The sequence below is a fragment of the Mauremys mutica genome, chromosome 3 (assembly GCF_020497125.1).
Source record: "Mauremys mutica isolate MM-2020 ecotype Southern chromosome 3, ASM2049712v1, whole genome shotgun sequence".
Lineage (NCBI taxonomy): Eukaryota > Metazoa > Chordata > Testudines > Geoemydidae > Mauremys > Mauremys mutica.
The window spans coordinates 195,778,854-195,806,607 of record NC_059074.1 but is presented as its reverse complement, the minus strand read 5'-3'; the positions used below and the strand labels follow the sequence as shown (position 1 = coordinate 195,806,607).

The 27,754-nt window shown below is 40.9% G+C and overlaps 1 protein-coding gene and 1 long non-coding RNA gene across 8 annotated transcripts in view; one reads left to right on the top strand and one right to left on the bottom strand.

Moving 5' to 3' along the window:
- The window catches only part of LOC123366575 (WD repeat containing planar cell polarity effector), a 243,775-nt gene that overhangs the window by 78,726 nt on the left and 137,295 nt on the right, over window positions 1-27,754 (bottom strand). For all 7 annotated transcript variants that reach the window (XM_045010175.1, XM_045010178.1, XM_045010176.1 and 4 more), the window contains 3 exons: window positions 23,603-23,791; window positions 20,862-20,985; window positions 1,301-1,364 (listed from right to left, as the gene is read on the bottom strand). In XM_045010175.1, coding sequence (XP_044866110.1) covers window positions 1,301-1,364; window positions 20,862-20,985; window positions 23,603-23,791 — 377 coding nt within the window. The remainder of the gene's footprint in view (window positions 1-1,300; window positions 1,365-20,861; window positions 20,986-23,602; window positions 23,792-27,754) is intronic.
- LOC123366578 lies at window positions 2,077-5,361 on the top strand. The gene is made up of 3 exons (XR_006578145.1): window positions 2,077-2,208; window positions 2,771-2,959; window positions 4,876-5,361. It is a non-coding gene; the product is annotated as an uncharacterized LOC123366578 (long non-coding RNA).

The following is a 27,754-nucleotide window of genomic DNA, read 5'->3' as shown; positions in this document are numbered from 1 at the left end:
CAAGCCTCTCCATGGTTACAGATCTCAACACTGCTACATCAAAGTCTTGTGCAGCAAAGGTTATATTATTGAGAGAGCGAGAAAGAGAGAGAGGAGAAAGATGAGATGAAAAGAAAAAAAACAATGCTTGGAGGGGGTATAAAGAAATACAAAAATATGTAATGATTTCCCTAAAAGTATGATATTCCCATCACATTCTTTTGATGCACACTTAGAAAAGTTTATCATAGTATACACATCTTTCTAATTAGATGGAACAAGCCACATGATTAGAGCTGTGGAAAAAAGCATCAAAAGATTCATGGAACTCTTTATATAATTAGACAGGACTTTTAATAACTCATAAAAGGAGGATTTAATTGTATCATTTAACATACAATTTAAATATCAAGATCAAACTAGCAGGGCAAGTGACTTAATGGGATAAATAATATTAACATCTAGTGCCAAAGCTTAATTTAAACAACAGAATGTCTTCATTATGCAAAAGAGTCAAGCAAATGAGACTTTCAAAGGGCTTTTTTTTTTTTTTTTTTTTTTTTTTTTTAAGAACAAGCCCTTTCCCTATTGTTCTTTGAAAACAACTAAATCAGCTGCATAGCAGCAACATGCTGAGCGCCGAGGAAAGAACTACTGGCTTTGTCCATCTGACCTCACTGCGACATTGTGGTGCAAGATCCTATAAAACAAGAGCCTCCAGCAGCCCTTGCACATAGGACCTTTTAAGAACCGGTTAATTTTACTTTTGTAGCTAATTAAATGGGAGGGCGAAAGAGCGCACGAAATGTAAAACTGCTTGGGTTGACGCTGCAGCTTTGTTGTTTTAAAAGTACCTGGAGGAGCGTTCATAATTTGTCACTTTCCACAGAAACCTAAGAGACACGCTGAGAGCATTCAGGATCCCCAGGATACGGTCTGCTCTTGTGTCCTGGCCTCTGCAGCTGTACTTCTTAAAGGAACGGATTAGAAACATTTAAGCTTATTAGAGTGAAAGATGACATGCACCCACATCTGACACAGGAGGAGGAGGAGGAGGAAAGTTCAAGAATGTATATATTAATTCCTGAAAAACATAAAACAGTCTCGAGGCCCTGGCAAGGAAAATGTCAGCAACTCAAAAGCTACTAGATTGCTATTGACCAGTTTCATGAAGGCAAGGGGCAAGCCAAGTAGAATAAACCCTTCTCCAGTATGTGTCTAATACTGCAAATGACACTGATCCTTTTTAATGTGCACAAAAGCTGACAACTAACTCATCTCGGGAACAGCCATCACAAAGAGATCTACAGGAATGACTCACCATAAACAGGTCACGAGCACCTATGTCAACAGCGAGCAGAAATGCCTTTTCAAATCTCTGATACCTGCAAGAAAAGGTGAAATGTATCATTTGCTGAGGAGGGGAACACCAGTATGAGAGATCCAGCGTACTCTGTGGTAATGTGCAGATGAACTGACAGCTGGTAAAAATCTATGAGGTGTGTTGCCTCTGTTTCAGTTCTCATCTAAAACATATATTGCGTTTATTATGAACCCCAAAAGGGAGGCCCCAGGTGACTGGTGAAATCATTTGTGGGATAGCCTGGAGATCACAGAACTATGAAATATGATGATAGCAACACTACTGAGCACTTTCATCTTCTAAACATTTTAGCAATCAGCATGCTTTGATCTAGCTAACGTCAATGGGAATTGAGGGTGTTTAGCCTAAGATAGGATCAGGACATAACAAATTAATCCTTATAACAGCCCTAGGAGCTAAGTAGGTAAATATTATTGGGCCCAATCATCCCCTCCCATGGTAAAACTTGTGAGAGAAAGAGCTGGGGAGAAATCTGTGAGGATCCTCCCCCCCCCCCAATAAAAGACTAATGTACTCACTCCAAAATTGTCAGGACTCCAGGGGTCCATGTGGAAGGTGCGTGTCATTGCACTGGCTCTGAACTCTGGCAGCCTCCCTCCAGCCCAGCTCCCTAACAATGCAGTTCCATTGGAGTCATGCTACCCATTGTGACAGACTCCAGGTACCCCCTAGAGCAGTGGTGGGCCGTTCCCGGCCAATGGGTGCTGCGGGCGGCCGTGCCTGCGGACGGTCAATGTAAACAAGCTGTCTCGCAGCCCACCAGCAGATTACCCTGATGGGCCACGTGCGGCCCGTGGGCCACGGGTTGCCAACCACTGCCCTAGAGGCAGTGCTATCTTGTCTGGGTAAGCTCCACAGGGCTGGAAAGGGAAGAGAGGCAATTGAACACCCCCGGTCCCACAGACTCTTCTCCCTACCCAAAATGGCCCCCTTTCTAGCACAGATCTCCAGACCTGCGGAGCATTCTCTGCAGGGTCTGGTGAAGAGGAGAACAGGGCCATAGAGGTGACTGAGCCTCAATTCTGCATGGGAGGAGAGTGGAGATCCACAGGCAGAGGGTCCCCTTTGAGCATGGATTTAGAAGGCAGAGTCTTAGTCCTTATCCTCCTTTTACACCGCACGAGCTGCCGGCCTACAGAAGGAATCCGTGTCAGCACTGGGATGATAATTTCACTTTTGGTTCCCACTCCTATATTGAGATCACTAGACCAGGTGTTCCCAAACTGTTTCAGGAGATGAACATTTTAATAGAGAGATTGCCTTCTGGACAATAGCTCCTCCCAAGCGCAATCCCATCGACCACTTCCTTTCTCATTCAAAACATGCACCAACCTGCGGCAACTACAGCAAATGCTTACACGAGAAAGAAATATCAAGACACGTTGATGTATGTTTTTAATACAAAAGGTGGACATCTCTAGAAGCAGCTGAAACCAAGGAGAGTCAGCCCTCTGTAGGATACCATCAAGTGCTTTGTGTACCCAACTAGCACCACAGATCATGCTCATCTAATGAGAGATAATGTATTATGTCAGAGAATCTAGAAGAATTTTCAGTACAGAGGATCAAAACCACTCCGCGCTTGTTAAATGGAAGGTGAGGGTCCAGCTAGGGAGGACAGTATGGAAAAGAAAGTCTTGATATGGAAAAAGGTTTACTAATCTATTATGCCGTCTGCATGTTTTACCATATAACAGTTCAGCTGAATAATGTGAGATTTTGATTTTTTTATAGTGTGTATGTTTTCTGGTAAAGTATTATTCTTGTAAACAGTCTGAAAAATCTGCATGAAATGAAATAGCGTATATTAAAAAGATTATTTTTTGATTTTCAGAATAACAAAAAGTAAAATAAAATAAAACATCTCAGTTACTATAAGCAGTGTGCCCATAGTTAAGGATGCACACGCATTTCCATTTTAAGAGGTAATATTTAGTTGCTTATAACTTTTTTACTCTTTTACCTTTCTGGCCAAAATTTGACAGGTTTATTCTCACTTGGGTAACAGATTTTCTTTGAAAGTTTGAGCCAAAGCAATTCTGCTATTTTTGAGAATGAAGATGATAGCAAATAATAGTTTTTTTCCCCATTATGAAAAATATTTGTGCCTTTTTTGCTTTTTTAAAAATAATAACTGTGCTGCACCACTTGTTGATGACAGAAACTTGAAATTTGGCAGCAGGAGATCACGGATGATGGTCTGGTGAAAACTGACTGTGATTTGTTAGTTAAGAGGGTTCAAAAGATGTGTTTTGTGAGTGCTCAGTGGATTTTGTAAGACAATCTATTAGTGGTTTGCCAATATTCTGTTGGGTTTACACAGGCCTGGTTAGATCAGGAAAGTTAGTGGGCAGTGCTGGGGCTTTTTCTAAATTAGTGAAAGTGCATAGGGAAGAACACAGCCCTTCTTTCCTTTGATGGGTGAAATTGTCTCACTAGATGGACCACTGGTCTGATTCTGTATGGCAATTGGTATGTTTCTAGCCTGGGCAAAAGCATTGTTCTACCCAGCTCTGAAAAGCTTTCGGCCCTTTTCTATAGCATGTTGGTGGAATAACACAGCAGAATAGAACCTAGAGCAGGCCAGCAAGTGCTTTCCCTCAAGGGATGATGCTGGTAACAAGAAAGCAAAATAAATTCACATAAGCCGAAAAGGAAACAAACCCTCCAGCTTGGCGTTCCTATGCCCCTGGGTGTGGACTCCTAGCTTCCTAAAGACAATTTCCTACTGTGTCTTCCAATCACTAATTTACAGTCCTTCCTCTGAGCACCCCATAAGGCAGAGGTGGGCACACTACGGCCCGCGGGATTGTCCTGCCCGGCCCTTGAGCTCCCATCCAGGGAGGCTAGCCCCGGTCCCTCCCCTGCTATCTCCCCTCACCCACAGCCTCAGCTCACCATGTTGCCAGTGCTCTGGGCGCAGCTGCCAGTCCTGCTGCTCTGAGCGGCATGGTAAGGGGGCGGGGAGCAGAGGGGCTGGATAAGGGGCAGGAAGTTCCGGGGGGGGACACAGTTGGGGTGGGGGGTCCCGGGAGGGTGTGGTCAGGGGACAGGGAGTGGGAGGAGTTGGATGGGTTGGGGATTCTGAGGGAGCAGGAATTGGGAGGGGGCAGATGGGGGCAGGCTGTTTGAGGAGGCACAGCCTTCCCTACCCAGCCCTCCATAGAGTTTCAGAACCTCGATGTGGCCCTCAAGCCAAAAAGTTTGCCCACCCCGGCCATAAGGGGAGGGGAAAGCAGAGCTGGAGTTAACCTCTTTATTAGTGGGGCCCACACAGTGCCCCAGACCCGTCCCACATCTATATCTCTGAAGTTTTTTGCAATACTTTGTATGAAGGATACTATATTAAAATACATTGCATTCTATATTTCTTTTTAACCAAATGCTTTAACTGAGAGAAATACATAGATAGATGTTACAGCGGTACATATATGTTAGTGTCATATATACCTTTTTGAGGAGGCACCCCAAAATTACATGACAATTCTCATTCTTACGTTTCTCAAATACAGAATAAAAACACATCCTCAATCCCAAGAAGGAAAATAGGAGACTGAATAGTTCAGTGAAACATGCCCTGCAAGATACCAACAAGAATCCATCTACACTGTCTTCATTTTTACACGGCAACAGTTAAAAGGAACAATTTGAATGAGATCTGCTCCAGCCAAGACCATACTTGCCACCAAAAATGAAAAATAATATTTTCCTTTGACTGACCTGCAGAACGGAATCATGGCCTTAAAACTGTCAGTTCTTTTCTGTCTCACAGTGATTTCAATTTTTTCCCTTTAATCAACAGACATACTTCCGCCTCATTATGGCCCCTACTCAGAAAACCGTAAAGCCAGCTTGTTATTTCCAGAGCTGCACTGGAAAATACTATCTACCAAAGACATGCTCTTCAGAAACCAAGAGAGCTGGAAAGAACAATCACAGAGACTTCATAAATTATTATAAGTAGCATTGCTCTTAAATGAGGTAGTGTTTTCAAATGAAAGTGACAAGTTTGGATTACTTATGCAACCAATATTAAATCTGTCAAGCAAGTGAACCTTTGGGGTTTTTTTTAAACTAGCTTTATTTGCAAACCTTTTTTTTTTTTAAGTCCCTTTGGTGTGTAACACTCTATTTGCATTCTGTAGGGACAATTAGAAAGTGTCCTGTGTGATGTATTAGTGCAAAGATACCGTCAAACAGATGATGCTTGTTTTACAATAGGGTTTTGTTGTGGGGAGAGCTCTTATTATTTGTAGCACACTCCATTCATAGTTATCTGCCCCCTAAACAATAAAAAAATCCACCTTTTGTTCCTGCATTAAGATTACAGGGCACAGAATTTGTTGCCTTCAAAATGGTGCTGATATACTACCGATCCTGAAGCGAACACTGTAACTTACTGCTTGCTTCAAAATAACTCTAGTAATCAAGACTTTGATAAAAAGAGAGAAGAAAATCTGCCTGTAAATTATGAAATTCAGCCACTTGTTTGGTCAAAGTGATAGCCAACAGAAATATGACCTTAGAGATTAGCACTTACATACTATTCAACTATACAGGGCAAACAGTAAAGCATTATTCTATGAGCTGTTTAGAGTATAGAATATTAAGTATAAAACCTAGTATAATGAATGATACTACACCTCTACCCCAATATAACGCGACCCGATATAACACGGGTTCGCATATAACACGGTAAAGCTCTGACACGCGGCTCTGAGCAGCGTGTTAAGGGTTCTGGGCCAGGTCGGGGCGGGTTGGATAAGGGGCAGAGGGTCTCGGAGGCAGTCAGGGGCTCCCCTACCAGGGTCTGGGGGACAGGAGCTGTGGGAGGGCACTTTTGGGGACCCCACAGTCCCAGAGTGGCCCGGAGGATTAGCTCTGCTTCCCTCACCCTGGCCCCAGCCGTGTAACTCGGGGGAGGGGGCTTGGGGGAAGGGATCCCCCCCACACTCATCAGCAGCGGCAGAAGCAGAGCAGCCCAGCCCCAGCCAGCTCCACTCCGCCAGCTCCCAGCCATAGGACGGTGAGATTTTTTGTCTCCCAAGGACCGCGTTATATCGGGGTAGAGGTGTACTAGTATGTTCTTATATAACTACTTTCTATCTATAGGGCTCCTAACACTTTGAAAGATGAGTATTATCACCCCATTTTACAGATGGGAAAACTGAAGCAGAGAAAGATTAAGTGACTTGCCCAAGACTACATAGGATGAAAAAGACAGATTTAGGAACAAAATCTAGATCTCCTGGCTTCCAAACTGGTGGGCTGGACCTTGCTGTCTCCCTGTGTTAAAAGTGTGACTTAAACTGACAAAAGCCATAAAAGCTGAATGTTTGATTCTTATCTCACTTTTACACCAGTGTCATGCCATTGATTTTAGTGGGGTTACTCTTGATTTATGCCAGCATAAGAAAGAAGAATAGGGCACTCAGGCTGTAATCTGCCCCGTTATATCTACACAAGTGTTAAACAGTGTTTAACTAGTGTTAAACAGAAACTGACTTTCAGTCACAACAAATGTTTTGATGGCCTCAGCATGCAACCACCAACTCTTGCTGGAGGCCGCTCTGACAATTTTTCCTAAAATACTTCATCAACTTTAGGAAAAACAAATAAATATGGACATATACACGTCCAAATCATTGTAATTTATTTATGCAGGTTTTTTTTGCAGACTCAATAATAAAAATAATGTACTGTTGTCTCTATTCTTGACTGGACCTAAACGGACTAGCAGCACAAATAAGACGCTTTGCACGTTTTTCTCTTTTTTGTTGTTGTTTCTTTTGTTTTAAAAGACTTTCTAGCTAGTAAGTCTGTTGTTGTGAAAAGTGATAGTTGTATGTTAATATCACTTTTTCACAGCCTCTTAGATAGCTACTAAGTCTGCTGTGAAAAGTGACATTAACAAACGTACAAATACCATTTTTCACAGTAGACTTGCTCAGCCCCGGCAAGACTGGGGACAAATTAAGCCGTGGATAAGGAGATGGGTAGGGAGGCAGAGGGGACCAGGGGCGTTGGGGGGAATGGATAGAGGACCGGGGGAGGTGGCGGGGGCCAGGGGGAGGGGGATGAGGGGATAGGAGGCACCCGCCGCCGCATGGCCGAGGATCTGCCCTGCACCTATTACATTTCTTTCACCCCCTAATTTTGTAATTGTATAAAAATTAAATCTAATTTATGTAATATACCTTATCTTTATGCACAGTGAACCAAATTCATGTCCCCGGATATGAGCAGGGGAGGAGAGGTCTCGCTGATTTCAACTGGGGGCTCTGCAGGTGTATTGGAGGGCAGATTTTGGCTATATATGTACTGCAATACCTAAACATAACACCGAGGTTTCAAGATAAAAGATTCATCCTTCACTCTGAATTTCATGGCTCTGAAAGTGGTCAACCTGTGTGTGTGGGGGGGGGAGGGCGGTATCTGTAAAATATATACAGTATATTAGTGCATCAGGGGTGAGATCTTCTACAGCCAGTTATAAGAAGCAACAGGAAAAAATCTGAGTGAGGACAGAGAAACAGAGAGTGGGAAATATACTGTAGACAAGATGGAAACATTTCTTTAGGGACTAGTTACCACCAACAAGCCTTCTTAGACATGCCCATTGACCATGTAAGCATATTCCTCGTGCTGGGCCGATAAAGGAGGACTGCTGCATTATTTTTTTCTTGTCTTCAATAAGAGTACACAATATTTAGAAAATAATCTGTGGCAGAAGGGCTGTGGCACAAATATTTATAAACCCTTTCTTTTAATTGACGAAATCTTGAGCTCTCCTCGTCTAGCAGTCCAATCACGGATGATATTCACTATAAAAAGGAATATTTAAATACATACTCAGGAAAGACAACAGACAAAAAAGAATATTGAAATTTTTGTTACATGCAATCAAATTCCACTGAAATTAAGTTTTAATTGTTCAATATTGTGTGACGCATATGCAAATATTTAAGTATTTGGAATATCAATCAAGTGTTTACTTACATCAAGCAGTTGTAGTTAAGCACATAAACAGATGATGAAAATATATTCAATCATCTACAACGCCCAACATTTATGGCAGGGTTTACACGATCTCTTTAAATTCAGTTATTTCATTTAATATTTCAATTTAATAGCTCATTCTTTCATTCACTTTCTAGGCATTTTGCCCATTTCATAAGCACAATAATAATTATTATTCATAAAAGAAGACATTTCCCATACGTTCTCATATCAGCAAGTTTTGGAACAGAAGCAGTTTGCATGATTTTTCAAAATAAGTACTGCTTTTCTTTTATCTACAATATTTTTTCTTTTAAAATTAGACAAAACTAAAAATGAAGTTACGTGTTTTAACAGAATGCTAACCGCCCTCGTGTGGGAGATCAGGCACAAAATGACCAGCAAGAACCCATTCATAATTTTACTGTGAATCTTGTAATATTTGATGTTTTACTTAAAATGTCGACTCCTGGAGACAAATGATTATGTGAAAATCTCAGCTTTCATCTGAAACCCAAAGATAGGGTAAAATCTTGCCCCCTTTGATTTCATCCCCAGTTTCTTGTTCTCCCATTTGGGTTGAATATGTGATCCCTGAGTGAGCCCTGAAGGCTCAGAAACCAAAAGGAAAAGAACAGTCCATTAAAAAAAATCTCATGATTTTGGGTGTCTGACTCATGATTTTTGAATATATCGGGCTGGCAATACTGAATTTACCTGATATTTTCAATATGCCTAGACAGGAGATGAGTCTAAAGAAACAGTGGTCCAGTGTATTTCTGATATGCTTTGGGAGAAATGGATAAGCCACTGAATGTTTATTTGCTGCAACTTACCAGTTTTTACCCCAGTAAGTGTTCCAAAAGCATCACATCAATCAGAGCTAAAACTTTAATCCAGAGCTGCTGACTGCTTTTTAAAAAAACGGTTACACAAGAATCTGACTTCAGAGATGGTAGTTTGTATCACTTGGCCAACCATATGCTGCTACATAAGCACTTAGGGGCAAATCCAAGTTTTCTGTCTTTAGATTGTGAGCTGCTCAGACCAGGGAATATGCTTGAGAGCCCATGCAAAGGGAGGGTCCCCACTCCCACTGGGCACCATGGGATTCTGGAACTGGGGAAGGAAAGCTGTTGGAAAGTTGGTTGGAGGTTGGTGGAGACGTGGCCAACAGATTCATGATTACATGATCTATTGCCCAAACCCTTGCATAGGAAGAGGCACACTGGACACAGAGTTTATTCAGTAACAACTAAGAAGTGGCCTGGAAGCAGGGAAGAGACTTGTCTTTTCATGACCCTTGAGGAACAAAGCATAGTTACATGACTGATTACTGGATTTGCCCCTTAGGTAAGAAACATGAAAAAGAAGCCAACAATGGATGGAAGTGTTTGTGTTTCTAGAGGGTTTTTAAATGATAAGAAAACTATAATTTATTAAAGTCACTTTTATAAAATTCGGCTAGTAAAATTTTTGTTTGTGTTTCTGAAGTGCCAGCTTCAAATATCACAAAGTGATGTGTGATTTTGATTGGAGTTGGCAATAGTCATCATCAGTTGTAGACATTAGATATTGGACTTGCCAGACTAACTTTATATTAATTATATCAGATATGGTTTTCTCTCTTCCTATGGGCCACTACAGGCTGTAGGAGGCACAGAAGAACAGGAACATTAAGGTCCAAGTGACAGGGACTATTTTCAAGGACAAAAAACAATTAACAGTTTCAGCAAAGTTGGCTGTTAATTTTGCCAACTTTGGAAAATGATATTCAAATCAAATTTCATTTTTATCACTCAACAAAAGACAGTGTTTTATAGCACAAAGCCTGGAACATTTAAAAGACAACTTCTTTCTACCAAAGGATTAAAAGTGTAATTTTATACGCTTACAGTTGGAATGAATTACTCTTCTGCACAAGTTGGATTTGGGAAGTCCTAACATTGGAAAACTAGGACATTGTCCCAAGAAAAAATTCATATTTATTAGTCACATTCTTCACCTAAATTGCTTATGACCCACTGACTTCAGTAAGACTTAAATACATGCTTAAAGTTAAGCATGTGCTTAAGTACTTTACTGAACTGGCTCTTTAATGACTTATGAGGAAAACTTGTAGTGTATTGCTCTGACAGTCATACCCATGTGCATCCTACATAAAGATTAATGAGTAACAATTTAGATTAAAAGTTAAATACACAGCCCTTTTAAGCCATCCAAGAGTTTCCGTAATTTTTATATTATTCTGTTTATATTGTTAAGCTACATCTCTCTAAAGGAGGTCCATATATAAGTTGATAGCTTATTGAGAAGAAAAACACAGGTCTAAGACTATGATATAAAGCTCTGGATGGAGAACTGAATGCCCTTTACATAAAGAGATACTCTGGTATGGAGCAAACAGACACACACAAAAAACTGGAAAAGGAAGCTAATATGAGGAGTCTGATAGTATGACACCCTGGCCAAAGAATTTCCTAATGGGTTTAATTTGCTGTGAATCTGCATAAGATATTCCCAACACAAAACAATCCTACTATTTGTTCTGTAAGATTATATGAAATCATGCTTTCTTCCTGGGTTGTTTTTGTATTCTACTCTATAAATACAATAAACCCTAAACTAATACTTCTATGAAATGATTCATGTGACCATATATAAATGTGCATGCTTCTTCTCAGATAGAGGTGAGTTTATTTGATATGTTTGAAGAACATTGTTCAGGCACATTTTGGAGGATCGGATTTGAAATAAACAAAGTGAATTTTTGAATGAAGTAGCTTTTTAAAAAGTTGTCTTACTTACAAGAGAAAGGAATTTAAACACAGATCCAGTAATAAAAATGTTCCATATGCAGCTAAAATTATGTTAAAAATGGCAGATATGAAAGAGTATACCGTTCCATTTATTTGCTCAGTCTTAAGGGCGGAAGCATACAAATAATATAGAAAATACAGTGCTGTTCCTTTCCATTATGCTATTTGTTGAGTACTTACCGCGCTAGTGCTTAGTGTTGGGCGAGACTGTAATAAAGAAACCCCTCTTTGTAACACATATATGAAAGAGGGAAGATTTACTGTGGGAACCTTCATACTGAGTTTCCTGGCTTTTGTGGAACTAAACAGAACCTGAATTAATGGAAGTCTGGACGGAGGAGAAGGATGGTCAGACATAGAATTATTAGTAGAAATATAGGTTCTATACCCAACCCAGCTCAAACTTTTCTGTATGATCCTGAGGAAGTCACATAAGGTCTCTGCAAAATGGGAGTTAGATACTGGGAAGGAGAACTCTTGGGAAGAACAATACTTTCCCATTTCACAGGAATGTCATGTGGCTTAATTCTTTCATATTTGTAGAGTGCTCTGAGATTTTCAATGGAAGGTGCTAGAGAAGAGTAAAATATTATTATTCAATTAAAATGATAAGAGAGCTGTTTCTTTGTAAATTATATTTCACTATTTTCTCTCTCTTATAACCTTCGTTTCCTTTGAATTTCCCACACTGCAAATTTGCTTTATCATACTCATTCTCCTTCAAGAGAAAATATTTTGTTGCCATAGCAATATCTTCCTTCCTTGCAATTCTATCATAGTGGCTTTCCTTCAGGTTTCTATAAGCTGCAACTAACACCCACCCTCAACACACATACCCTCCCAACCTTTCAGTTCTTACAACCTTTCACTACTTAGTAACTTCTCAACCGCATACCTTTATCTTTAAATACAGACACTCTCCAACACACTCTTCCAAATTACTCTAGGCTAAAAACAGATGTTAATTAAAAATGCAGATAAGAGCTGATGACACCTGTTGTTTCACACTTATTTTGCTCAACCCTGTCTGTTAAATCCCAGCCTTCATTCCATTAATTCTCTTCAGCTTTTCTTCTGTTCCTGCTTTAGCCCTCTCACTCGGGTGATCATCTAAACTCAACGGTATGTCTTGAAGGCTGTATTTTATTGAGCAAACATATCAGCATGTATACACACCAAAGACAGCTCCATCGCAGGGGCCCCGTATCACAACTCTGGTTAAGGATCAGTTGCTGCCTCCATTATGAATCTCTCTTGTCTGAGTGTGATATCTCAGCAATTTCAAACTGCAGCAGATGGGAATTTGATATTAAAGTTAAGATGGATGCACTTCCCTCCCCCGCCTTATCTTTCCATGGGTTACAGGTGCCATTCTCCCTCCTGCCTAACAATGGACAAAGGTGCATACATGTGGTGCAGCCATAAGAGAATACTGTATTAGGCCAAATTTTTCAAAGTTGGGCGCCTAAATTTAAGTATCTAAACCCATATTTAGAAATTTGGTCCCAGTCTATAATTAATGGGTTGCTGAGTTATGCACCCCAAGGGGCATTACTCTCATACCTTTATAGCTATCACTCCATATAACAGGGAGATTTTCAAAGCAAGTTGGCTGCCTAGCTGCTCTTTGTGCCTTTGAAAATCTCTCTATAAAAGTTTTTCCAAGTCTCTCCCTCCCTTCACCATCAGAAAACTTACCTCAGCATCAATAATATCTTGCTGTGAACTGGCCAGAGACAGTGATGAGGGAACAATACATAAAGAGACCAAGATCAAATTTACTGATTGTAGGTTTGCTAGGTTACTAATCCAGAGAATGCAAATTCTCAGGTTACCCTGAACCAAAGATGGCAGTGCCAAAGCATGAGGGTGTTAAAATCTCTGTGTTTCTTTCAGTGATTCTCTTCCAGCCTTTCTTTTGTTTCAGTTGCAATCCTCTCACTACAGGGCTGCCCAGAGGATTCAGGGGGCCTGGGACAAAGCAATTTCGGGGGCCCCTTTCATAAAAAAAAGTTGCAATATTATAGAATACTATATTCTCGTGGGGGCCCCTGCAGGACCCGGAGCCTGGGGCAAATTGCCCCACTTGCCTCCACCCCACCTCTGGGCAGCCCTGTCTCACACTAATCATCATGAAAATGATGTTCCTCAAATGTCCAGTGTCAGAAAGAAATTGAAATATGGATGAGAAATACCTGGCCGAAGGTCAAGATGAGTAAGAGAGGTGAAACTGGGTAGGAAGACCCCCTTTTTAAGACCAAGAAGAACCTCTAGACTGTATTGAGGGCATCGGCCTTTTGATAGTGAAGATTGTGCACTGGACTCATTGCTGGATTTTCATCCAGAACTGTGATATATTTCACCATAGCTGTTCCTGTAACTGATCCACTCTCAAAACCCCATGTACGTTAATGAGAATTCCACACGTCTGCAAGATCAGGCTCTTACACACACAGATAAACACATGACACACTAAAACTAACCAATGGTCCTCATTCTGACTCAGTTTAACTATGGAGCAATAGCCTTGGCATAGGGGTTTCCCTGGGCAGCACTGGCTGGTGCAACAGCTCGATGTCCCTCCCTTCTAATGCAGCTCAAGCTGTAGAGGTATGCCAGAGAACGGGAGATGGTGTGGAACTCTGCAGTATTCCCATTCTGGGCCATGCAGCAGCCCACAAGTGGCTGTGGGAAGCTGCAGTAAATTAGAGTGGCCCTTGGGACTGCTCCAAGTGTGCTGGGGGTCAGGCCCAGAGTCCCAGAGACAACATACAGCCACCTTCCCCCCACTCCAGGATGTGCCTTCCATGAGGTGCACCACAAAATCTGACCCAGGATTTTTTTTTCTGTGAAGCTACAGAAATTTCTGTGACTAATGCTGCACAGGATTGGCTCCCTAGGGAATCATATCGCCCTGTTTATTCTTTTCTGGTATTTTGCCCAATTTTGCTTATTCTGTGATCTTCACCGGAGAATTAAATCTCAGACCCATTCACACGGCTTCAAAGTATCTGACTGAAATTGAAACCAGTAGTGGAGCTGGCTTAAGAAAAATTCATTATCAATACTACCGAAACAAAGGCACTCTACACGGTCAAATACACATCTAGTGAAGACAAGGTGGCAACCCTATTCTGGTTTCTCAAGCAGGTCGGAAAGCCTGGCTTGGGGAATTTTTTCATGAGCACTTGGATCACTGTGACTGAAATTCCTGTCGGTGACTGCAGCATGCATATGAAAACCTCTAGTTTTGATCGCTTTTACAAGACGGCAAAAACACTGAACACACATAATATTCTCTAGAAGATGGTAATTTCACCAGTCTATGTGCCTACTACATTCTGCCCTTATTGAGACCTGAGGAAATTTGGTTGAGTTGAATGGGAATTGCATCTAAGGGCATAATTAACCCTTAAAGGGTTGCCATACCCACACTATGCAAAAAACAAATGACATTATCGAAGACAGTCTCCTTAAGAGATGAAGACACACGCTTACACACTCCTGTACTGTTATCATTAATGTTTATAAATACATTTCATGACAACACTAGCTATTAATACAATGAAAACACCCTGCCTTGCCAAACTCCGGGTGCCATAAAAAAAAAAAAGGCATACACTCCTAGACACGTAAGGCTCTATCCTAACCCATCATCTCTCCTAATCTCCCACTCCCACAGAGGCAAAAGGCCTGGAAATCTATCCTTATAGGGTGAAGGGAGTTTTCCAGACCCCCTAGTTTAGAGGCCTGCCAGAGGCACTCACAGATCCCCTTGTTTTCCAGTGATCTCTGGCTGTGTAATGGTCCCTAAAAGGCAGTTATTGGTGTAAGTTAAGGAGAGTACTGGTATACCCTTCAGGTGTCCTGGGACTGGCCAGCAGACGGAGGAGTGCCTCACATAAGAGACAGCACTGGGTAGAATTAGGCCTTTTTCTACTCTGTCCTGCTGTCACAGATATTCTGCCTTCTCTCTTCCCTTAGAGGTGAATTGGTTGCCAGAGAGAGCTCCATGTTTAAGCACTGCTTTTGTGTGTATGGGGTTATGCTGTTGCACTTCTGCATTTGTTTGCTCACAACTTTACCAAATTCTTCTTCTGACTCCGCTCAATTGCGCCCTACTTTGGGAAGAGAGGACCTGGCTCTCCTGAAAGGACCTTACAAGGTGCAGTGCAGTGGTAATTACAGTAAAATTAAGGTGGGAGGCCAAGCTTCATTTTCAGCCTCAGGCTGGACACAGTGGCTTAACCAGTATTTTTAAGTGTGCATCAGATCAGATCTGCAGCTTGTCCATGAGGGAGGGATAGGCACACACTAGTAATTACAACACCACTTTGTTTTGTAAGGTAATTCATTTTCACCCCAGACAAAAATACGGAATCATCAGATTTTGAGATCCAAGTTGTCCTTGAACCTTAAAATATTTTCTATGATCTGCATGTAACAGAGATAAAAGCTTCAAATTCTTTAAAATGTAAATTCACAAACACAAAAATGGACGCCAGCTATAAGGGAGAAAAGGACAAATTGTAAATGCTGATCTGCTGGCTACATTCTGACTCGTGCCAACTCCGCAGCTGCAGTTTAGATGTTAAAGTAAGGGCCTTAATTTCCAGCTCATGAAATGTTACTCTCAGAATGTATGCGTGCATGTTGCATGTGAGGGAGAGAAAGCGAGACAGAAACAGACATGTTCTGAATAAAACACAGAGCATGGGCGTGTATGTGTGCAAAATAAACAAGTTATTTTCATGCATTAGGAAATACGACAAGAACAATTTATGAATGCTTGAGTGGAGCAAAGCAAAGCCATGAGTCAGCTATATAATGTCATTCCTAACAACTGAAAAATAACTATTCCATCCCTCTCCATGTTCTGTATTCATAATGCATTAAATACATGGTGATATTATAATAAAGCAGGAGAGTGGTTATTTGATGTCCAAGAAACACCAAAGATGTATTTGATGCTTGTAATTCAGTTCCTGTATTTTATTTATAGATAAGAATTCAAATTTGAAGTGAAAATAGTTATTCATCCCATACATCCTAATTTTGTGTCTCCCCAGGACAAGCCCTTATGTTCCTGTCGTGCTGGTGAGAAACAGTCTTTTGATAGCTTTTCACCTCCGTTTAAGAGGCCTTTAATTTTCATTTTGTATATAAAACTCTTGCATTCAAAGGCATTCCATTCTCATGATTTAAGGCCTGCTTCTGCAAAACTCTTCAACTCCCATTGAATTCAATGGACACAGAGGAAGCTCAGTGGCTCGCCAGATTGGGCCCTTAGTTTTATAATAACAGACAGAAACAACGTGGCTGCATTAAAATTACATGCTGTAATTTGCATTTTATTTCCTTCTAGTAGTGATTTACTTTCATCTCTTTGCTGTTCATAGTCTGTGCCATCACAATCGGTGATGACCTACGTTTTTGGACACGAGTGGTGTTTTTGGGTAGCTTCATTTTTAGGTGTCCAATTTGAGACACCTTAAAGGGGCTGGATATTCAGTGCCCACCACATTCTGAAAATCAGGCCCCTTTAAGGTGTCTCAAGCTGAGCACCAAGAAATGAAGGCCTATTATTTCATTGATTTGGAAACAGGTCTCTCAAGGCATTTGTAATGGGATACAAAGCCTTTCGTCTACAGCACCTACCACCTACAGTACCGGTTGGGCTGGCAGTGACCCATTGCCATGTGATGGCTGTTTGATGACCCCAAATACCGTTTAATTCCGCCTCATGTACGGGACCATATAAACCCACTACATGCATGCACAAAGCATCCCTGATTTCCACTGTGCATGTAGATCCAGCACCAGTCACAACAGGTGCACTGTCTGGCTGCGTGTACCATTCAGAAATCTGGCAGTGTCTTGAGTTCACTCCTAGCTAAAAGGTTCCCCCCTTTTCTTGCTGACACTGTGCAAAACACTGCTGACAACATTAATGTGAACTGCACTAATGACACTGGTATCCAAACAGTTTTGAAGGCAGTGACAATGGGATTTCCATCGGTCAAATACACATTCTACTACCATGATCCTACAATTACTGAGCATATAGTTGAACTTCCTTTTGTCAGGTCCTGTGAAATAAGGGTACAATTTTATAAGCCATGGCAACAGGGGGTAAGTGGGGTTCCCTAGAATAACAGAGGGAACAGTGGCTATTTATAACAATGTCATTTGGTGAGAACAATGGCCCAGTTTGTCCAGGAAGGTAAAGTCTTGATCTCTTAAATATCCTAGCATCATGCACCCTGCTACTGCATCCCACTTTAGTGTCCATGAATCTGCCCCTGTGGTCAGGGCCTGCTTAATGCTGTAGTAGTACCCTTTGCAGTTTATGAACTCATGTGCTCCTTGCAGAGGGAAAACTACAGGCACATGAGACCCATCAATGGCATCAGCACAGTTTGGAAAGTCCATTCTCTCAAAGCCAGCAATTATTTCAGGAACATCTGTAATGCCCACAACCTTTGGGTAGATCACAGTCCTGATTGCCTCACAAACCTCTGCCACAACAACGCCCACAGTTGATTTGCCAACTCCCAACTGGTTAGCCACAGACTTGTGGCAGTGTGGGGTAACCAGCTTCCATTGGGCTATAGCAACCTGCTTCTGGATTTCTGTGGCCTCCCTCATGAGGATGTCCTGTTTCTGGAGAGTTGGAGCAAGCTGATCCCAAACCTCCTGAAACATCTACTTTATGTGAACGTGCTGGACCCACTATTGGTCATTGCAGGTCCACATGATGATGTGGTCCCACCAGTCGGTGCTTGTGGCCCTGATCCAGAAGCACTGGTCTACATAGGGGGAATCTATGGCTAAGGCAACAGACTGGCATGTCAGTATCCCCCTCTTAAATGCTGCCAAAAAGTCCACCAATGTCTTGCAGACGCTCCGCCTGATTCTCAAAAATAGGACTGGCAGCATAAGATGGAGAAGTTCTTCCACTGGCTCAAAATCCATGTTGATGGCTCCGGTTGCTGGGAGCACATGGATGCAAAATAGCTTGACTGGATGTGCTGGTAGGCTAAAATCACCCAAAACAATTCTGGTCAACTTCCATGGGATGGACAGACAAGTTCTCCCACGACTCACTACTATAAACCAAGCCCTAAAGCGGCTTTGGCTGGTAAGGGCACTAGAACCCTGGGATATGATGGTTCACACTCACAGAAGCTGAAATTCTGACTCAGGTCTGAGCAGCGCAGTATGGATGCATCAGCACTGTTGTGGAGATCAGGTTTCCAATGCAGTGTGGATGCTCAAGTGTGGGCTTGGAAATACTGAGTCTGCAGGCATGGGTCACACAGACCCCAGGCTTAGTTTGCTCTGTAGACATACCCTTTTTTATGTCTAAGTGATCTAAAGTGATCAAGTTAGTTTACCAATGTTACTTTAAATCTATAATACAAGCAGCGGCGGCTCCACGCACCAGCGCACCAAGTGTGTGCCTGGGGCGGCAAGCCACGGCGGGTGCCCTGCCGGTCTCTGCGAGGGCGGCAGTCAGTCAGCCTTTGGCGGCTTACCTGTGGGAGGTCTGCCGGTCCCACAGATTCAGTGGCAATTCGGCGGGGGGTACGCCGAAGCCGCAGGACCGGCAGACCTCCTGCAGGCAAGCCGACGAATCCGCGGGACCGGGGACCTCCCGCAGGCGTGCCACTGAAGGCTATCTGACTGCCGTGCTTGGGGTGACAAAAGAGCTAGAGCCGTCCCTGAATACAGGTTACATTTAGCGTACAGTCAAATCATTTCTAGCCACTTAATGAAACACCTCAAAGGAAGCAGGAAATAAACCCCAGTTAAGACAGAACCACTTTAATAAAATAAAGATCAGCTATGGAGAGTGGTTTTTTGCTTTCTATCAGAAAAAGCTCCCATTTCTGAACATTTCATTCTGTACTTAGATTATGTCTTTTCAGATAAAGCATTACCATCTGTTCTGCCAACAATCACATGATCATATCGCTTGGATTCCACTGAATACGAATCCTACCGACAATAGGAAGACAACAAAATAGCATCCATTTGTTCCACAAACCACTGCAGTATTAGGAATAGGAGTTCCAGAACTGATTAAGGGCTACATTCTGTCTTGTCCGGTGGGGGAGGTACAGCACACTGGGAGAGCCTTCTGTCCAGCCCCTGCCCCCACGCCACAGTTCCCAGGCAACTTACTGACACTGAGGCTCCCTGATTGCTGAGGTGGGGGTGGCGGTGGGAGGAGGAGAGATTGGCTCACTGCACCCAGCCGTGCTCTACAGCCTCAAGGGTTGAGAGCTTAGTCAGGGCTCCATGCCTCTGCATGCCTGATAGCATTTGGCAGCAAGCTCTCAAGCCAGAGAGGATACACCTTTCACCAGCAGCTATAAAGAGCACCTCGCAGCAATCTCTGAGGCATTCTTTCTGTATCTGCTCTGTGCAGACAAAATTGCCCAGAGCACCTCCATTTGGCCATTATAGCACTGCAGCCTCCCCACTGCTTCTCTCTGAAGAGCAAGGACACAATTTGTACCTAACACCATAACTGTGTCTGGCAGTGAACTCGGTTGAAGGTTCTGTCCTTAAAGCATCATATTATAATGCTAATATTATGAAATTTCATCAGTTTAGAAACATTCCCTTGGCCTTTTTGTGGACTAGTTTAGTATAAAGATTATCCCTTTTCAGCTTTCCAGTTTTAGAAGACAATTATCTCTTTGAGTTCTGACAGAGGTTAAATTTACCTTCAAAATAATTGACAGTTCATAATTTTGCATATAATTCTAATGAGACATGGAAAATGGGTGCTTTCATTTTAAAGTATGTGAGTCTTATTCTTTCAGGCAGACCCCTGTATAAAAATATGGTGTAACTTTTTTATTTATCACCGAGGCAAAGCATTTCTACCTTATTTGCAGTAATTGAATAGCTTCTAAGTAAAAAACAGAGTGAAAATTTCAGTTGCATTTCTATGCTAACATTTATAGCCATTCAAAAAAACCTAGGCCGTTAATTTATTATTGATCAAAACTCTACAAGTACATCAATGTTATAGAACCACAGCTAAATTTGGTTTTACGCCATTTTGAAACCATTGTATGAATTACAAGTCACAGCAACATTTCTTCTTACTCGTTTATTCTTGTGGCTGAAACTGAATTTAGTTTCTTAAACTGTATTGAAGGTTGTATTATTCAAATCATAACATGGGCAGTAAGGTTATGACCTGGAATATTATTTCTTAAGTGAGAAATCTGAAGGTGGGAAGAACAAAAGACTCAGATTTCCAGGGCTCAAAGCCAAAAATATCTTGGACCACACACTGCTCATTTGCATTTTTAGCATCAATTAAAACTCAATGTTTCTTCCTAGTTTGTAAGCTATTCCAATTGTTAGTCTAAAAGTAGCCTGCCCATAAATCGCTCTGTAAGCACACTTTCTTCTTTCTATCAAATTAAAAGGGAAAGGTTGATTCATTTTAAAGTGTATTGATGATAGAAGAGTTCTAAGTAGCACTTTATCTACAACATCACACTTGAAAGGAATGAAGTGCAAGCTAAATAAACAATGGCAATGAATGCATTTTTTTCCGGGGTGGTCCTTTTGGAAAATGTTAACCACATTAAAGTGGGCGGTTATTGAAATGTGCAATTAATTTGAAGTTAATAAAAGTTGAAGCTGTCAATCACCTGAGCAGGTGGTGGAAGAACCTTCTTGCATATCTGCTGATTGGGTCTCTATATTCCAACACAGTCATATCCAACAGGGGTCTTGTTGGAGCATAAAAGGTTCCAAGGCTTGCTTCAAGCTGTGCTGTGGAGTTCAAACACAGCAGCAATGAGACAAGTGAAACTGCTTCAATTACAACAGGTTGCTCATGTTTGCCATCCGTCAGGTTTCTCAAACACAGATGAAATGTCAGCTTGTCACAGGAAAGATGAAATTAAAATACGACAGCTGGTACAAAAACAAACCTGTGTATAAACTTTCACATGGTGTAGCGTTGACAAAGACTACGAGCAACAAAAAGCTGTCAAAAGTTAAGTAATCTATAAGGAACCAATCTTTTGCCAGATATGGATAATTAAAACAGTGACTCATAAGAACAATACAGTTTGAACAAGTTCATCAGTAAAAATCAACTCCCAATTAACTCAGCTTTTCTCTTTTCTGCTCAAGAAAGAATAATGAGGCTCACCTTTTCAGGGTTCACCACTGTGCGTTTGACCACTAGGTGGTCATTGTAGTCAAGGGAGTTACACTGGTTTAAAATGATTGTTAAGTGAGAAGGCAACGAGGCCCTTCTTCTACAGAAGAATTTTTTGTGAGTCCCCCTTTCTTGACAATGGCACTTTGGCTTTTTATATTTTTTAACATAAAATGTGTTTTTCTTCCATTATTTATAATTATTTGAAGTGTTTGTGTCCTAAGTGTCTTGGTGGGGCTACTTTAATGATGAATAACATGAACGTCGTTATATGATGTGATTGTTGTCTGGGAGTCAGTGCGAGGTATATGTTCCTAAGTATAGGGCAAAACGATTGATGAAAGCCTCCATCTTTCTCAAATCACGGAAAGAACTTGATACACTGGGACAGATTCTCCTGTCAAGGTGGATTTGCAAGCCCTATTATGATTATTAGGTGGAGTTGTGTGTGTGCATTAAAACAGAGTATACCTGACCCATTGTCTCATTAGGCAGACAAAATCTCATTGATTTACTGCTATTAACTTTTGTTTGAACTAGTCATTTCTGTATTTGGTGATAACGGTTCTTTAGTTCTAAGCATAGCTACATTTTATTTTATTAGGTTTGACAGCACTAAATGCTCCAATAATACAGCCCTATAAACATGGGTGAAGTGTTAGTAAATTAGGTTTTACATGATCTTAAATCTAAACAGTAAGATAAGATGAACCTTAAAGGTATTTTCTTTCAAAGCAGCAGTCAATGTAGATTAAAATTGAATGCAGCAATGCTATTGTGAAAACAAGCCATACTCTCTTGCTATTGCTGTTTTCCTGACAGCATGTTTTGTACTTCTGAAATGTGCCAACCTACATGGGATATGGGTAACTACTAGCACAGTTATATATTCATTAGATAGCTCAGCTTGATGCTGAAGGCAGAAATAAAGATCTCAAAGAGAACCGCCACACTGCTACAAATAAAAGGGCTCACTGGGTTCCACTAATAAAAAGAAAACAAATTACCATGTCAAATTTGTTAGATTCATATAGAATAAATCCAGGCTGGAATAAAATTCTGCCTGTCGTAAGACAGCATTAGGCAGCTGCATGGGGAGAAAATACACAGACATCTATTTAGAATGTGCATATTTTTATAACTGTTTCGAGAATAGCCTATTTTTTCCACTGGTTACTTTAAAAGTGTGTTCTATTAAGACAAGATTTTAGTGCTGTACATTTGTAGAGTGGAGGTTATGGTAATCTGACTCGCATCTCATGCTGTAAAACAGGGATGGCCAACTGATGGTTTGAGAGCAAGCTGGGCAGCTTACAATTTGCCTAAGATCTATAGCTCACCACATCCACTAGCACTGGCCTTTCTTCCCCTAAAAGATAAGCCTGGTACACAGCTGTATTCTTGCTGGGCCATGGCATGACACCTTGTCACTCAACTGTTGCACTCTACATTTTGGAGTCTGTCGCATTCCAATACACAATTCAGTGGGAAGCCGTCACACCAGGGTCCAGCGGAGATGAGTCCGAGCCTTAAATTCATCCTTTCGCGTGGGAGATGTCAGGAGTCACTGCCGGGGACAGGGAGGTTACAGTGAGTGGAGGTGTAGTGGTCCTATGGTTTGCAGGAGATACAGGGAGTGTGGAAAGACACTGGATCTTGCATTGAAAGACCGTCCTTTTTGCAAATACCCCCAAACTGAACTAAATACTCCTGTCCCCTCCCCATGACAACGCCCTTCCTTAATTTGGTGCCTGTGCTAAATATTGATATAAAATAAATATTTGACTTCTGTACTGGCCAACATTAGTCACTGATTTCAATGTAAGATGTCTATCTATCGATCCATCGATAGATAGATAAAATTACTGTATCGTATATTTTCATATAAATAACACAAAGATGATATAGATCATACAATATATAGTTATGCATGTGTATGTATTATGTAATATATGTATTATTACACCTTCCTTACTATTAATATGAATTAAAATGCAATTTATGTTTGTGCATAATCTTATTAAAATATCTATATAATAATGACATTTAATGACTATATAATAATGACATTTGATTGTAGAATAGCAAAGCATAATTCTGACTAGTCAGGACCTAGTACATATTGAGCCTTCTTTTAAAAGCCAATATGTATTATCAAAATCATTCAAGTATAGATTTTAAAATATAAGTATAAACATTTATGAAATACAACCAAACTCTGACCTTCTCTCTCTGGCGTCAGCTTTTGTCTAAGAAGGTGATTTACAATGGCACTCATGCTTATGTAACACTGATGACCCATAGTGTCCCAGTTCATGCTGCTCAGGACACTAATCGCCTCATATATCTCATCATAACGAACATACTGGTGGATGATTTCCACAGGGCCCAGCCGTCCTCTTGTGATGACACCTGTCATAGGAAATATTAAAGCCAAGGATAGCACCATAACATTGTAGAAAAATAATTCTCTATTTTTCAGCAGTTACAAATATTGTTCCTTATTAATTCAGGTTTTAACGAGTAAATGAGTTTTATGTTTAAATATTATATAGTGCATTTGTACAGCACCTTTTATAGGCTGGCCAGATAGCAAGTGTCAAAAATTGGGACAGGAGGTGGGGAGTAATAGGTGCCTATGTGAGAAAAAGATCCAAAAATCGGGACTGTCCCTATAAAATTGGAACATCTGGTCACCCTAACCTTTTATCTAAACATATCTAGCCTCAATATGCTTTACATGGTGCAGAAAACCCAACAGTGAAATGCATCCATGTATGGGGCGGGGAATGTGGCATATACTTACCGGCATAGCAACTCTACATAACAGTTTATATTATTTGTTTATTTTAAATTATTTATAGGTTTTTATATGGTGCTCATCACCATAGTACCTGGACTCCTCACATATGTTAATAAAATGAATTTTCACAATGTCTCTGCCAGGTAAGGAGGTATTCTTAGAGAAGACAGAAAGCAAAGAATAGCGTAAAGTTTAGAGAAAGTTTCTTGACAACTTAAGTGAGTGCTTCTTGGACCAGCTAGTTCTAGAGCACACAGGAGGAAAGGCTATTCTCAGCTTAGTTTTAAGTAACACAGAGGAGTTAATTCAAGAAGCAACAGTTGCTCAGCTACTAAGTAATAGTGACCACAATATACCGGTAATTAGGTTCATCGTCATCCTAGGAGGAGGTAAAGAACCAAGAGGTTACACAGTGACGATAAACTTTAGAAAGGGAGAACTCAATCAAATAAGATGGCTAGTCAAAAAGCCCCTAAAATCAAAAATAAAGGAAATAAAATCCTTACATGTGGCATAGATATTACTTAAAAACAGCAATAGAGACTCAGAAGGCATGTATTCCACCAAACAAAGAGGGAATCAGAAAGGTAAAGAGCAAGCCAATGGCGAGGTTCAAGAGGCTGTGTGAACCAAACAGAAATCCTTCCAAGTTTGGAACTCTGACCCTAGTGAAGCCAGTAAACAGGGGCACAGATGAGAGCAGCCAATATATAAGAGGGAAAATAGAAGGGACTAAATGGATTTTGAAGAGCAAATAGCTAAAAGTACAAAAACAAACAATAAGACTTTTTTTAAAAAAGTATATTGGAAGCAGGAAGCCTGCAGGTACTTTACCTCCCTCTATGATGTTGAACCAAACTGCAGTGTCTGAAGAGGAGGTGCTGGAACAAACCAGTAATTTAACAAGAAGTACATCACCAGGACAAGATGGTACAAATCCAGACGTTCTGAAGGAGCTTAAATGTGAAGTGGCTGAGCTGCTTACAAAAATAGGCAGTCTCTCAATAAAACACCCATTGTTCCAGAAGATTGGAGAGTAGTAGATGCTGTATCTGTATTTTTAAATGACTATAGAGGTGATATGGGAGATTACAGTCCTGGAAGCCATACATCTGTACGCGGTCAGTTGATTGAAATGATAATTAAAAAGAAAATAATAACTGCCTAAATGATCATGAGATGATAGGGTCTAACCAACACAGTGTCTGCAGAGGAAAATCATGTCTCTCTAATATATTAGAGTTCTTTGAACATGTCAATAGAACAGTGGATAAAGGAGAACCAGTAACTATTTATTTAGACTTTCAAAAGGTCTTTGACAAGGTCCCCCCACAAGAAGTTATTAAAGAAGCTACCTAGTCATGGAGTCAGAAGGAAGTACTGTCATGGATCAAAAACCAGGTAGGAGACAGAAAGCAAAGAGTAGGATTAAATGGTCAAGAGGCTGGAAAACAACTTTAGGTACTGGATGCTCAAACCCAACCCATTAAAAACAGCATCATCAGCTTTCCATCTCAGCAATTCCAAAGTGAAGAAGATGCTGAATGTAAACTTCTATGGCAAGGCAATCACTCACAAACCGAACCCCTGCTATCTAGGAGTCACCCTCGATTGCAGCCTTACCTATCAACAACATCTGAAGCAGCTGAGTCATAAAATGAAGTGTTGCACCAATATCATCCCAAAAGCTAGCAGGATCTAGCTGGGTTTGTGATGCTCAAATGCTACGAATGGCAACACGGGTTTAGTTTATTCCACAGGCGAGTACTGTGCACCTGTTTGGGAAAGAAGCTCACACATGGGTCTCACTGATATCCAGCTATAAGACTTGTAACTGGCAGCCTGAAGTCCTCCCCACTGCCTTGGTTCCAGTCCTTGCTAACATCCCTCCTAAACCATCCGGTGAGAGATGGCTACATTGTGTGAGTACAAGAAAGCTCTTGGTAACCAAAAGCTCCTGCGCCATGACAACCTTATTCACCCTCCTCACCTTCGCTCTAAGTCCCACCAACCATTCTGGGTGGTTGGAGAAGCCAACTTCAATCCATAACACACCTGGTGGATGCAATGGGCAGGTTCTGATGTAAACAACCACCACCTCATAGATGATCCCACCATCGAACTGTCTGGTTTCTTGCTGTGCTGAAGACAGTGGGATGGCCACCAACTATATTTGGACATGACATGGAAGATGCATGCACCTGATGCACAAATGGAGAATCAAGGATTTGCCATAGTGTGAATGTAGAGACCTCCAAACCATCAAACACATTGTGAACATTTTTTCATTTCCAGAAGGTATTGCACACATGCACTCTGCATCTCCTAAAGTCCTCAAATGTATTTCAAATCTTTCCATTAATTTGTTAATGTTGCTATTTACATACAAAAGAAGAAGAATGGTCAATGTTTATCATGGAAAAAGGTTTACAGTGGGATGCTTCAAGCATCCTCACTGTGCCATGTTTAATATATTTATTAATGATCTGGAAAGGCGGGTGAGCAGTGAGGTAGCAAAATTTGTAGATGACACAATTATTTTGGTTAGTGAAGAACAAAAAGGACTGTGAAGAACTTCAGAGGGACCTAACCAAGCTGAGTGAATAGGCAACATGATGACAAATGAAATTCAATGTCATGAATGCAGAGTAATGAACATTGGAAGGAAAAATATATAAGTTATTCATATACTTTACAAGGTTCTAAATTAAGTGTATCAACTCAGAAAAGAGAACTGGGAATCACAGATAGCTCAATGAGGACCTCTGTTCAGTGTGCAGCTCTGGTTAGAAAAACAAACAAAATGAGAGGATGCATAAGGATTGAGAACAATGAGTAAAATACAATAGTGCCTTTATGTAAATCAGTGGTGCAGTCTCATCGGGAATACTCTGTGCACCATTTCAAAAAGGATATTGTACAATTGCAGGAGGTTCAGAGAAGGGAGGCAAGCATGGTTATGGAAAAACTAATGAAGAGAAATTAAAAAGACTGGGGTGGTTTACCTTAGAAAGGAGACAACTAAGCGGGGACATGATAAAAATATATAAAACAACAAATGCTATAGAGAAGGTAGCCTGAGAACATCTGTTCTCATAAAGTAAGAACAAAGGTGATATTCAGTGAAATTGGAAGGTGGCAAATTCAAAACTGATAAAGGAAATACTTTTCATAAAATGTGGAATTAGACTGTGGAACTCATTGCCACAGGATGTCATTGGAGCCAAGAATTTAGCAAATTTCAAAAAGGGATTGGACATTTATATAGATAAAAAGAATATCCGGCGTTTAGAATAGCTAATGCTCACAAAGATTTTGGAAGAGAAATTAAACCTTGCGTTTCAGGGCTTAAGGCAACCTCTAAAATTATTGGAGATTACAATGAAACATAATGTGGTGGGAAGATTATCCTGTATCTGCCTACAGCCGGGTTCTTGCACCTTCCTCTGAAGACTCGTGTGATGACTCCTGCAAGAGATGGGATACTGAACCAGATGAGCCATGGGTCTGATTAGGTATAACAGTTCTTATGTAACTTCAAAGCAATTTTTTTGGTAGGCCAGCATATAAAT